Genomic DNA, 14,446 nt, shown 5'->3' on the forward strand with positions numbered 1-14,446 from the left:
GGGAACAGGTGATGCATGCAAATTATAATGAAACCCCTCAACTGCCAGCTGTGAATATAACCTTCTGTGTATAATCAATGTCTTTCAATTACAGGCTCAGCCTATGAAACTGTTCCAGCTCGTGTTTGCTAAGCCAGAGAAAGTAAGGCGCAAAAAAGAAACGCTTATTGTCCAACATTTTCAGCTGTGCAATAACAGCTGTCATTATTGCTTATTTCTCTCATTTTTGTTTTGATATAAAACTGTTACGCCCCAACTATTGGAACTGGCCCAACTATAGTTGGGACGATCCTAACTATAGTTGGGATGATCCTAACTATAGTTGGGACGATCCTAACTATAGTTGGGATGATCCTAACTATACATGTAGTTGGGTCGATCCTAACTATAGTTGGGACGATCCTAACTATAGTTGGGACGATCCTAACTATAGTTGGTAGCTCCTAACTATAGTTGGTAGCTCCTAACTATAGTTGGGATGATCCTAACTATAGTTGGGACGATCCTAACTATAGTTGGGATGATCCTAACTATAGTTGGGATGATCCTAACTATAGTTGGGATGAACCTAACTATGGTTGGGATGATCCTAACTATAGTTGGGATGATCTCAACTATGGTTGGGACGATCCTACATGTACGTGTAATTGTAGTTGAGACAGTCCTGTGCTGTGAGTTGGGGCATGACAAAACCGTCGTCATCGCAAAATCTGTCTTGTGCTCTGATCTGCTCTAATGTCAAAGTGATGTGAAGACAAATGAGCATTTTTGTTCTCCATTCCTGTCATGCCTGTCTAACCTGTGTTTTTTTTGTATAACTGTATGATCCTTTGTATTTCTTGCTTGAGGGCTGAATATTTTTTGTCAAATTTTTTTGTCATTAATTTTCTTCTACATACATGTACATGTACATTGTACATTATATGTTTAAATGCATAATTTCCATTTCAGCGACCAGTATGTACTTTTCTGTGTTAGACATACCGGTACATGTACATGAAATGTAGGCACAGGCACATTGAACCCCTAACAGTCAAAGCATAGCTGTATCAAGTTACCGTACATAAACAGTCACAGCCAGTCAATGTTGCTTTACATGTATGCAGGCTTGGAGGTTTTACAGTCACTTCGCCCATTTTCCACTTAACCCACAACCAATTTGCCCACAACCACTTCGCCCATTTGCCACTTTGCCCACTTACCACTTCGCCCACTTACCACTTCGCCCATTTGCCACTTTGCCCATTTACCACTTCGCCCACCCCCTTGTTCGTAATGTACGTTCGTGGGTATTGTGCACTGAACTAATTCAAGTGAGAATTTCCGTCTGAGCGAGTCATTAGCGTAAAAAGTGCCCTCGCAATTTCTTTTGAAAACGGAGACTGTTTGGCTTTAAAAACGGTGGAATTGTGTAATAGACCCAATGATCAACTCCCTGGTTTTGGGGCTTCCATCTGAGGGCAGGCTTGATAAAATTGCGGATGAAATATGGGTCTTATTTGCCTGTGCAAGTGGAAGGATTGTAAAATGGCTACATGCAGGATTGGGAACTATCTCTTTTTGGGAGGTGATTTTATTTGGGTGTGAAGGCTTAAAAATGTAATTGGCTAATCTACCTTAAATTGAAAATAAATGAAAAGAATCAAAAGATGAATGACAAGACAAAAATTTAATTTTGTTTGAGAAACCCAAGTGATGTTGGCCTGCATGTTATTTGGCCCTGAACTGTTGATTTTACACTGTTTTCAATATAATTTCAAACCAAACTATGCATGAATTGATGTTAATTTAAGCTAGAAAATAAAAGTCTATGATGAAAGTTCGCGCAAAAAAAGTGTTTTTCTTTAAAATAATTTTTTTGTTCAAATTAGGTTTTGCCCTTCACCGACGTTTAAACACTGTATACTCAGTGTGTTACCTCCCGAGTGAAAGATGGAAAAAAATTTTTTTTGTTGTTGTTTAACAAGTGAGATTGCTCTGAACGTCATTATTATTATAAATATTTAAAAAACGGAAGCTAAACTATTCGAATGTAATAATTAATCAAGTTCTGAAAATGAATTTCCAAGTTGTCAAACTCAATAATACTTGTTCTATGCATAAACCATCGAACCCGAATTATCCCCCTTCATATACCCGTACGTACATGTACGTACATGTACACACGAACAAGGGGTGGGCGAAGTGGTAAATGGGTGAAGTGGCAAATGGGCGAAGTGGTTGTGGGCGAAGTGGAAAATGGGCGAAGTGGTAAGTAGGCAAAGTGGTTGTGGGCGAAGTGGCAAATGGGTGAAGTGAGTCGTGACCGACACCCACTGGGAGCTCTTAAATGTTGAAAACAGTCACTTGATTGAAAGGCCAACTGAAACTCATTGGCACATGTACTACATTTTATTGCGTTGTATTTTTTCAGCGGTGAATCCATAAATCCGTAGAGTGCTTGTGCGGTTTCAGATACTACAGGGAGTAATAGGCAAGGAGGGTTTTTTTGGGGGGGGGGGGTCCACAATGACTAATGGGTTAAACGTAAAGTAAATTGAAGTAATGAAAGGGTTTAAGTAAAACTTTGGTGTCTTTGCTTTAAAAAAACACCCCAAAATTTATCAAGCTTTTTTCACGAAATGGCACTTTGCTGCAGAAGCCCTTTTGCAAACACATTAGAACAACAGCAAGCAGACTCATCACAATAATTCTTTAAGCAATCAGACCTGAAAGTGAAGTTTAATGGCATGAAATGGACATTTCTTGTTGAGCATAAATATTAAATGTGGATCCTCTCTGTTAAATTCTGTAGCCAATGAAGCTTTACACAATACTTGGTTTTTTTTTTAACATCTTCATTGAACTGTCAAGGATTCCTGTGAAACATGGTGTGATAGCGCACCTTTAAATGTGGAATCAAATGTGTCTGTTCTTAGTGGACATGATTGACGTTAGAGACAGTGTTGTTGAAATTAAATAAATGTGGAAATTAATAACACTGATGTCTTTGAAATAAGTAGTGATATCTCTGTTAATTGATTTACACATTTTTGTTGTTTTTGTTTTTGTTTTTTCTTTGTATTCATCTTTTTTATATATGGTTGTGTTTATATTTACTCTGTATCTTGTGCCGTGAATTTGAACAAACAAAGATGTAATTTTTCTATTACAAAATCAATTACATGTTTACTGCATACCATGCATACTTTAATTGTATTCACTCAAAAACATTTATAGGCTTTAATTATAAGTTGCTTTGACGTCCATTTTCCTCACGCGCTGTTTTATCCGTATCATCTTGCATGACACTTTGTTCAAGTCTTCCACTTGCTTCAGATTTGTATTTTTAACAACTTAAGGGAAAATCTCAAACAAAAAAAGACTCACTTCTCCAGCATTTGTGGTGTTTGAATAATATGTGTGTACACTCTTGTCACAGTGCATGTTGACTGCCCAAACTTTATGTCGTGATTGACAAATATTCAGAAATGCTATTCTAGCTCCGTATTTCTTTTTATTGGCCATTACATTGTATGTGAAAATAGAGCATAGTTTTCTACTTTTTTATGTTAAAGAGAGAAGAATTTTAAGTACTGGAATTTTCTTCTTACATCACGTTGGGATTTTTTTCCCGAATATGAAAAGAAGGAAAAGTCTTTAGACAAGAAATTCATAGTTAACTTAAATTCATGGTTGAGCAAAACATTTCAGATATTGACTTAAACTTTTTTAAGTTAACTGCAAACTTTTGTTATAACTACCATGGCAATTTTTTGTTTCATAACAAATTCATTTTTTCGCTACATGTACTGTACCGCATCTTGTACAAAGCACACACATCACTACGTGTACATTATTAGTTAGTCCATGAGCGTGAGTGGAACACGGAATAATGGAGTACTGTGTCCCGTATTCGGCCTTGTGGTATGAGACACAAAACGCACTACATGTACATGTATACACAAGCGTGTATTTGCCTGCAATCGGGGACCCTGTATTGTTCCTCTTTTGTTTGTAGTTTTTAGGAAGCTTAGACCTCCTATATGTTTTGCACAAGAATCCGAATTGGGGACCTCTCGGGAATTGGGGACCCTATTGTCCTCTATAATTGTTCAACGTCGCCTATTGAAAACAGAAACAAACTCATGTACATTTTCCGTGTTCCACTAGCGCGAGCAGGATAACAAATTTATCTTCAAGCAAACTTGACGCACAGTGAAGATGGAACATGCACGCTGTACACACACTTCTCAGCAGTTACCCTACTACACATGCCTGCAGCAAGAATGGCGCACATCTTAGAATAGCGCAATATGTGGAGTGCTGTATGGACAATGGCATATATGGGATAATTCCACATTGTTGTTGCCATGGATCAACCAATCAGGATCGAGGATTTAAGTTTGGTTGAAGATAAACCTTCATATTTAACTGAAGATGATTTTTGAGTTGTAGCAATCATGTCATTTTTTTCCTTTGCGCATAAAAGTGATCTTTTCAGTACTAAAGTCTGGACTATGATGTCATGAGTGGTTCGTGTGAAATTGGTACTTCACACACACACATGTGTAACAAGCTAAATATGGAATAGTGCAATAATATTATACGTTGTATACTTTTAACTTTTTTCTTGCAGTATTCCTTCAGTTTCCGCAAGCTGTGGGCATTCACTGGGCCAGGTTTTCTCATGAGCATTGCCTACTTGGATCCTGGCAACATTGAGTCTGATCTGCAGTCTGGCTTCCATGCAAACTTTCAGGTATTAAACTAAAGGCCATTTCACACTTCAACCCTAACTCTGCTAAATACAACAGAAAACAACAAAGGTAAAAACTTGTTGCATACCATTGCATTTAGCAGGCAACTCAATTAGTCCCTGTGCTTTGTTGCATCTTGTTGCATTTAGCCGGGTAACTGCTCATAGTGCCAAGGCAATACAAGAGAATCCACTGTTGCATTTGGTTGCATTTAGCAGGGTAGCTGCTTGGCATCAAGGCTGGTATGCACTGGGTTCACTGCACAATGCAACAGAATCCACTGTTGCAGTTTGTTGCATTCAGCAGGGTAACTGCTTGGTGCCAAGGCTGGTATGCACTGGGTTCACTGCACAATACAACATCATCCACTGTTGCAGTTTGTTGCATTCAGCAGGGTAACTGCTTGGCGTCAAGGCTGGTATGCACTGGGTTCACTGCGCAATGCAACAGAATCCACTGTTGCAATTTGCTGCATTTTGGCCCAGAGAAAATCTGTTGGGTGTTAGAGTTAATGTGTATTTATAAAGCGCACGTATCCACCAGTATTGGTGCTCAAGGCGCTGCATCATTATTACCCTGCTCATTGGGCCAATAAAACATTCCAAACACCATCTCATGCTCTCATGCTTCTTTGTTGCTGAGCAGTCACAGAGATAGTTATGTTAAGTTTTAATCAAATTCCAAGCATATTTTTTTTTAAAGAATGACTTTTATGATAAAGAGTTGGTTGCTCTTTGGATGCAAAGATGGCGTAATAACATGCGTGTACCAGCAAACATTGAGGAACAATGTGCAAATATGAACTGTATGTTTGTAGAGTGAACCAAGGACATACATGTACATGGACATGTATGTTGGTCTTAGTTTGCATTTTGCACATGTATGTGTTCTTGCAATGTGTTCTTTGCAGTGTACTGGTACTTCAAACAACTTTGATCGGCTTGTCATACTTTTTTGTTTAAGTTTTGTGCGCTAACAGCAGAGTGATCAGTGATACTTGTGCACATGTACATGTACATGTGTAAATATGCCTAGATATGCATGTGTACAGTACATGATAAGATTACGAGAAAACCATCAGGTTACACATTGAATTGTCCATCTACCTAAAATGCTTAACCTTGCATGGGATAATTAAATACAAAGTGAGTTGGTATTACTTGATTATTCGATATGTGATATCATGTCGAATAATCAAGTCATTGTAAGCTGGTGTGTCTCTGCGTAACGGAGAGTCATCGTACAACTGGAAAAAAAACTCAAATGTGTCAATAGAAATCAATGCAGTATTTTTTTTGTTTCTGTCTTAATACAAAAAACTTCCCTTGAAGTGACAAGTAGGTTTAAAAAAAAGAGTTGTAATGTAAAAATACAATGTACATGTACGTGTTTTTCGTGATGTCCACTTATTCGCATCCGAAGGTATCGACATTTTGGTTGTGTGGACAATTTGATTTTTTTTGGGGGGGGGGGAGGCTTTACACTTTGTGTATGGCTCAAGAGCTATTTTAAGCAGTTATTGTTATAAGAAGGCACTATTCGAACATTTAAAAAACGATTTTCTATATATTATGAAAGGAAGTTGATATATTTGCCCTAACAATTGCAGTTTCAATAACATGTCCTGATGACTAAAACCCCTCACTCAAAAATGACGCTATTCTGAGCGAAATAACCGAGCTGAGCTGAGCACATACATGTGTATATGTACATGAGATCCCTTGCAGTGCAATGCAAAAGTACATGTAACGTCTTCCTGCGTACATGTATACATAACATCTCGTCTTTCTGTGTCTCACATGTACATGTATTAATTAATTTGGGGTATGTAATATGACAAGCGTGATAACTTGTCATATTTGTTGACTAGGCCAAGAAAATATTCCTCTGCTTCCGATTATTTTCTGTTTCGACATAGGACAGGTAGGCCGGGATTTGTATCAAACTAAATACATGAAATCGGAAAAGACATCCCAGAAAAGAGAGATCCAGTTCTGTGAATGAGCTCGCACAAACCTGTTGTCTTACAATGTTTTAATGACATTTTTACGATGTGGAGATTAGACTTTATGTTCAGTGCTGTAGAGTGTTCCCATTTCTTCCAGCATCAGCCATTTTTTTTTCAGCGGCAGGAGCATGTCTATTGTCGCATGCACGTACATGTACAAGTACCCGCTTTCATCAGCATGAAGCAAAGCTTACCGGTTTTGTCAGAAAACGGAGGTTTCCTACTGAATTTATTGATTGTAAATTAACAACAGTAAAAATGCAGACAGCAGAAATGTTGCAGTTGTTGACATGAGAATGTTGTTGAGAGGCATGTTCGGTAAGACAAATGGCCATACAGGCTATGTTACGTGCAGTTATAGGAGTTTTCAAAAGTTCAGCTTTTGACACCTTTTTCAGCTGTTTTCAGCTATTATTATCAGTGGTCACTCACACCCCTGCCAATGGTTACGGTGTTCGACTCGTGTGCCGTGGTACATGGGTTCGAATCCTGACCGTGGGAACATGGTGCTTGTGCTCTTGAGCAAGGCACTTTACCATTATTGCTTCGTTCTTCGGATGGGATGTACCGGTAAAGCCGTAGGTCCCGTGTGTTGTGTAATGCACGTTAAGGAACCCAGTAACACTTATCGCTAAGAGAAGGGGTTTGCCCCGAGGTTTCTGGCAGAGGCTGCAACATGCGCCGCAGCACCTTGTCAACCCTTATAAGTGCTACATAATGGGTCTCGTATTTCTCATCAACTTTATTTGTCTTTCTTTAATAATAGACATAATTTCCAGCGCCTTGAGTACCTAATTGTTGGTAGATACGTGCGCTATATAAAACTTCGATATTATTATTATAATATTATAACTTGAACCAAATAACCGTAGGCTGGTTGAAACCAGGTTAATTGTGCTTCTGCAGTACAGGTATATTTCTCAGACACTCTGTCGTACAGGCATGGACATGAAGTCTAATATTTTGGGCTTTTTATCCTGAACTGCAGTTGCTATGGATACTGATGCTAGCCACCCTGATGGGTTTGCTCCTCCAGCGCCTGTCGGCCCGCCTTGGAGTAGTGACGGGGATGCACCTGGCTGAGGTAATGTCATAATCATAATTGTATGTTTTTAAAATGGCGTTTACACAGCGCTTTATTCAAATATTTCAAGTTGTTGCACAATTACCCTGTTGAACAGGCAATGATGGTCACCAACATGCAGCAGTTGAAACTGGCACAGTTTGTTTCTTGCCCTCATTGGCTGGCATATTATGTTGATAATAATGAGGATGGTTTGAAGGTTAACATGGTGAAGCGAGCAATAAAAGTAGGTTCACAGTTGCACCATGTAACAAATCTCTTTAGTGAGTTGTTTAGGTTCTGTAAAGAACCGGGGGAACTCAACGTTTTGCATGCTCTGCCCTGACAACGGGCACAGTGTCCGAAACCTTGAGTTAACCGCGGTGCTCTTCAGACCATCACAAACTCTGAAAAAGAGATTTCTCACATGGGCAATTCCACAGTTACTCACGGTACATTTTGTAAAGTGAGTAACCGATTTTTTGCGTCTTGTTTATCATACATAACACATTTTTCTGGATGTCATCTTTGGTGCTTAGGTAGGTCTAGGTCTACTCTATCTATCATAGGGATAACAGTTATTAAACCTTTTCAGTAAGGTAATTACAGCCCAAGGAAACTCAAAAGTACATCAAAAATGTAACGTGAGTAACCGTGGAATTGCCCACATGGTGCAACCGTGAAGTTACTCTTAAAACAAAGAGTGCTGAGGTTAAATACATCAACCTCATTTACAGGTATGCTTCAGAGAATACCCCAAGGTGCCACGCATTCTACTGTGGTTGATGGTGGAGATTGCTATCATTGGATCAGACATGCAGGAAGTCATAGGCACGGCCATTGCCTTCAATCTGCTATCCAATGGAAAGTGAGTAATTCTCAGTGAATCGTTTTTTTCTTCAAATAAACCACAAACTGAGTAATTCTGGTAGCAAAATGTTAAAACACTTCAAGACTTTCAGTTTGAGACATACATGTTACATTTGACAGTTCACGAGCGTTTGTTCATATGAGCTTGGAAAAAGATACACAGTGATCCCAACTTAATATTGAGGCTTTTAAGTACACAAAATAAAGTCAAGGATATTCTGAAAAATTTGACACCGGTCAATACTTTGTAATAATAAACGGCAGTATTTTATTACAAAGTATTACTCATTAGTAAATAATAAATGCCAGATTATACATTGTAATAAAAAACTTTCAAATAATAATTAGAAAGATATTTGTTTGAAAAGTGTTCTGAACACTGATTTTGTTTCTGAATGAAATATTTGCAGAAACACCATGTGGGAATAATTTCTCAACTAAGAGAATGGTTCTGAAAAGAACCAGAGGTATAAACTTGACGTTCTGGTCAGTATGCTCTGACCGTCTTCAGGAGAGTGACGTCAAAGCATACTGACCGGAACGAGTTTATACCTCTGGTCCAGAACCATTCTCTCAGTTTGAAAAAGTATTCCCACATGGTGTTTCCGCAAATCTTTCATTCATAAGTACATGTATCTCCACCATGCAAATCCTCAAATCTTACTTGATTTTGTTTCTGTTTCCATTTTACTTACATGTATTGATGGGAGAGAGGAGTTTATGTCACAAGAAAAGAATTACCCCAAATGCACCATATTTTTCAATTAAGTATTAACCTAATAAGTAGTACAAGACGTGTACTACATTGTATTACATTGTGTTTATTCACTGGTGAATCCATAAATCCATAGAGTGCTCAGGCGGTTTCAGACGCTGCAGTGACTAAAGATTTTAAAACATTGAAAGTTTTGCAATGGATGGTATACAAATCCCCCACCAAATTTTACAATTTTTCCCCTGGGCCCAAACGGTGTGTGTACTCCCTTCCCATACCCTCTTTTAAAAGTCTGCATACAGGCTTTGAAGTGTGGTACATGTATATTGGAATGGACAATTCTCACAAGGAAATGCGGACAGCAAACAGCAGTAGGCAACTCATACTATAAATAGTAGCGCTCTATGGTTGTGCAGCTGTTTAATTCTATTTGTTTGGATTCTTATTGTCTGTTTTCTGTTCTTACTTACAGGATTCCGCTGTATGGGGGAGTTCTGATCACAATCACAGATACATTTGTCTTCCTCTTCCTGGATAAGTATGGTGAGTGTTAATGACTGCTGTCCATTTGAATTCAGTGCTATCAAAACGAGATTCAAATCGTCTTTTCCCAATTGTGCATCATCATTGTCCAATTGTATGGAAGCATTTTCTATTCAACAGTGTTTAAGGGCATATAGGAATATATGCATTTATCCCAAAAGTAACCTTCCAAATTATTATTAAAACTTTACTTGGATTTAAGATCCTAAATACCCTGATACCATTATCCCGTCTGGCTTTAAGAAGAAATCAAGAAGAGTACGTGATTTCCAATGATCGCTTAATTGACTGATCATTGGAAGTAAAGAGATCTGTCGATACAATTGTGTGATCAAAAGGTTGTGCGTGGTTTTTCACTGTTTTCTCGAAAATTTAATATCCACTGAGCTGAAAATTTGAACAGGTTAGGTTTTGCAGATTCTTCTTTGGATTGTGAGTGGTGCTGTTTTCAGAAATGTGGTTTAAAGTTGCATTCTCCTTGCTCTTCAACAAATCCATTTTTTTTATCTATTAAACTAACTCCCTAGTCTTTTTTGCTAGGATGCAACCTCAATCCTGCAAAATCCTCCAACTGCCTCCATGTAAAAATTATATACAGCCTTAATCCTCTAAAATCCTCCGTTATTTCTTGAATGTGGTCCTTGGAGGGGTGACCACTGCCTCAATCCTGCAAAATGCTCCAGCAATCGCTGTCAGTGTGTTGAGGCAGAGCCAGTGACATCCTAGAGCAGTGCAGAGGATTTCAAGTATACTAGGCCTAAATTTATGCACGGCTGAGCATAAACAACACAAAGTCCGGCCCAAGACCTTGACACAGTGCATCCTCCAAAATCAGCCACACAAAATAGCCTCAATCCTGCAAAATCCTCCATGTTGCGAAGAGGATTTTGGAGGATTTGGGAAGGTTAGGGTTAATAAATTTCCAAGTTGTATGTTTTATTCCAACCCCCCTAAAAAACCTCCTGCAACCGTTTGAAAAAAGTAGCTTTTTGTTTTGGGCACAAACAGATCCGCTTTTTAAGCAGACTGGCTCCTGGATCATTCATCATTGATACTGAATGTGGGGCAGGAACCCGAAAACCCTGCAAGAACGGAAGTACTGCATGGCAGCTAATACCTTGAAATTGTAAAGTTATAGAATTCAATAAGTAAACATGGGACTGTTTTCTTCTGTCGATGTCTCATTCAAAAGTGAATAACTTTTGTTTTGCTAGAAAAAATAGCAGTGTAGAAAAGGAATCTATTTTTGGGGATGAAACTCCCAAATAGCACCAGGAATGTAACTTGAACATGCGTGTTACTGCATCAAAAGTTGAACGTCTTTTATTCCTCTAACACAAACATACACGTGCGAACATATCACCGACCACTTTTCAAAACAAATGCATATTAGTTTCTTGCTTCTCAGTATTGCATTGCTTTTCTGTAGAGTACTTTTGTTGCCTGTTGGGTAATCAATTGGGAAAAATGCCTACTTGTTCATACACCCGTATACAATTTCACAATGATGTTGTTTTGTAATATATCCAAGGAGTTGCATTGTAACTGAGAGACAGAGGTGTTTATTACACCATGGGTCATTGCATTCTTTACTATTGTGTATAACATTATAACAGAAACTGTTGGCTTCGTATGACATCAACTGTGCCAATTCATATTCAATTTATGCTGTAATTCGTGCAGTCGATCTCCTTTTACATGCACAGCATGCTGTGTTGATTAAATTCACAAGCCAAGACCAGATTTAAAGTAGGGAATAAATACGTGCTTGGAAAACCGGCTAGGGGACTGGACGGCTGTTAATGGCCGAGCTGAAGGTGAGGGTTATTAAACCAACTAAAGCCAAGCACATATTTATTCCCATTTATAAATACCTTTGTTTAAAACCAGTTGGTGTTTTACAACGGTTTAAAATCACCGACGTGATGGGCTCTTGGCCAAAATGAATGGGTAAACTGTCTCAGGTATTTATGGATGGTATTTTCAAACCTTTTGACTCTATCTCACACATGCAATATGTGACCCGCTCTGCAAATATGAGTCACATGTCTCCAAAGCCACTTTTGAGCTAAAGGTCTTTGAAAGAATGTTGCACAGTGTTTAAGCAATTGGAATCCTCAACATTTTCAATTCTACACAATGTCCATTTGCATCAAACCAAACTGTTCAGGATTCCAATTGCTTAAACACTGTGCAACATTCTTTCAAAGGCCTTTAGCTCAAAAGTGGCTTTGGAGACATGTGACTCATTTTTGCAGAGCGGGTCACATATATACAATGTATGTATGTCCTCAGTTCTGGCAGAGAGTCTTTTCACACCAGGCATTCTTTATACAACCATCTACATATATAAAGCATTCTTTATACAACCGTGTACGGTACATATATAAACTATATGGTCTCAATAGAGTATTTATAAAGTTCTCAGAATATAAAGTTATCTTATTATAATGGCCGGCTCCTTTTTTTCTAAACATACTTTCAAACTTGTTTTGTTGAAGTAAGTGATATTGATATAAGTAAAGCTTCATTATTGAGAAACATTTGGTTGTACAAACACACATGTGAGTATATGGCATGTATGGTCCATTCCAATGTTATGAAAGGAAGTGTAATGTGTGTGATAGCCAATGAAGGATGATATCTGATTAATGACTCAGAGAAATGATCCCAAACTCCTAGTCTGTAATCTCCTTGACCATTACTAGATGATGAATGTATAAGATTTGAAAAAAAAACCCATACATTTTCAGGTTTATTCACTGAGCTCTTAAAGTCTCTGTCATGGACATTACGTAACGCTGGAAATGCCCAATTCCTTAAATAGACCTTGATCATGCTGCCACCATTTCAGTCACGTTCCCTGTATCCAATAACAGCACTGAATTATAATATTTTTTGTGCAAAAAGGAACCAGACTACTTTTCCTTCCAGCCTCTCTTTGGTTACGTTGATTTAAATGGGAAAAAAAATCAAGATAGCCGCAACATGATAATGGTCTATTTTATCCCACTGACCACGGTTACAATGCACGTTCATATTTCTCAAATATTGTTTGTGAATATTCCTTTCATGTTGATGTTGATCAATTTCGTTGCAGGTTTGCGTAAACTTGAAGCATTCTTTGCCTTGCTCATCACAATAATGGCCATCTCGTTTGGATACGAGGTTTGTACTTGCGATGTTCTTGTAGTGATATCAAACCTTGTTTATTGTGCATGTTTGTCACACTGCGGCCTCCCACAAATAGACCCCATGTGTCTGATGTCACATCTGTTATATACATAAGTAGACACTTGTAGACACTTGCACGGAGTCAAAAAGAAAGTGACTGAGTCTGAAAACAATACTGAAAAGATCTGTGGCTTGCTCCATTTAATAAAGGAATAAAATGTGTGCTTGGCCTGCGTTAAACACTATGTTTAAGACTGGTTGGAGTGTGGATGCTGATACTTACCCGAGCCTAACACATTTTACATCTGTTTACAAATTTTCCAAAACATTTAAACGAAACACGAATTTTAGAAAAGGTACCTACATTCGCGAAATCTTCCTTTCAGTTAAACATACATAGCACAAATAATGTTTTCAAATCTGTTTAATTTACAAAACCTTAGAAGCAGTACCGCAGTACTTGATTACATTTGGGGGTACCCGTAGTTAAGGTTTTAATGTTTCAATGACTGCCCGCTATTTATTATGTCAACGATTGTTGATCTATCATGTCAATTACGCCGGTCTGATAACGGGCAGGCCTCGGCCTCTGTTAACCCTTTAGTCACTGAAGCGCCCAAAACCGCCCTGACTTTTACTCCCTGTAGCGCCCGAAACAGCCCAAGCACTTTATGGTTTTATTGATTTTTCAGTGAAATACATCATAATACAATGAAGTCTAGGTGCTAATGGGTTAAATGGCTAAAAGTTGAAATGGTTCTTAAACTATTTGCTGAACGTTTACAAAAATTAAACGCAAAGTCACATTCTTATTCCACATTCTCCCCTTGCTTCAGATGGACTGGGAATGTATATTAGATTTGTAAGAGGCGTGTATTAGATTTGTAAGAGGCATCTATTCTTTCCAATCTGTCCAGTACATCACTGTAGCTCCAGACCAGAAGGCAGTACTAGCCGGCCTCTTCATCCCTAGATGCCAGGGCTGTGACAGCCAAGCCAGCCTGCAAGCTGTGGGCATCATAGGTGCCATCATCATGCCGCATAACATCTACTTGCACTCGGCTCTCGTCAAGGTAAAGACTGGCATATGATTGAGATACTGGGTCCCAAGGATTATTTGCAATAACCTAGACAGATTACTTGCAAGATATTTAGAAACACCAAGCTTCTCTTAAAGCTATAGTCCATCATTTGTAATTAGTGCAGTTTGTTCGTTTGAAGCAACAAAAGTGTTCAAAATCTAATGAAGGATACTGAACAACTTACTTGATGAAGTTTCAGCTCAGCTTCAGCTTCATATTCCGAGAAAAACAGCATTCTAGGATCTCAATTTA

The 14,446-nt window shown here is 38.4% G+C and overlaps 1 protein-coding gene across 3 annotated transcripts in view; it reads left to right on the forward strand.

Annotated features, from left to right (window-relative positions):
• The window catches only part of LOC119719184 (natural resistance-associated macrophage protein 2-like), a 40,710-nt gene that overhangs the window by 11,338 nt on the left and 14,926 nt on the right, over positions 1-14,446 (forward strand). For 2 of the 3 annotated variants that reach the window (XM_038188544.1, XM_038188543.1), the window contains 7 exons: positions 95-142; positions 4,619-4,741; positions 7,736-7,831; positions 8,548-8,678; positions 9,868-9,938; positions 13,039-13,106; positions 14,030-14,185. In XM_038188544.1, the coding sequence (XP_038044472.1) occupies positions 95-142; positions 4,619-4,741; positions 7,736-7,831; positions 8,548-8,678; positions 9,868-9,938; positions 13,039-13,106; positions 14,030-14,185 (693 nt within the window). The remainder of the gene's footprint in view (positions 1-94; positions 143-4,618; positions 4,742-7,735; positions 7,832-8,547; positions 8,679-9,867; positions 9,939-13,038; positions 13,107-14,029; positions 14,186-14,446) is intronic. The other variant, XM_038188545.1, reaches the window with a different exon arrangement.

The sequence above is a fragment of the Patiria miniata genome, unplaced genomic scaffold, assembly GCF_015706575.1.
Source record: "Patiria miniata isolate m_02_andy unplaced genomic scaffold, ASM1570657v1 HiC_scaffold_8, whole genome shotgun sequence".
Lineage (NCBI taxonomy): Eukaryota > Metazoa > Echinodermata > Asteroidea > Valvatida > Asterinidae > Patiria > Patiria miniata.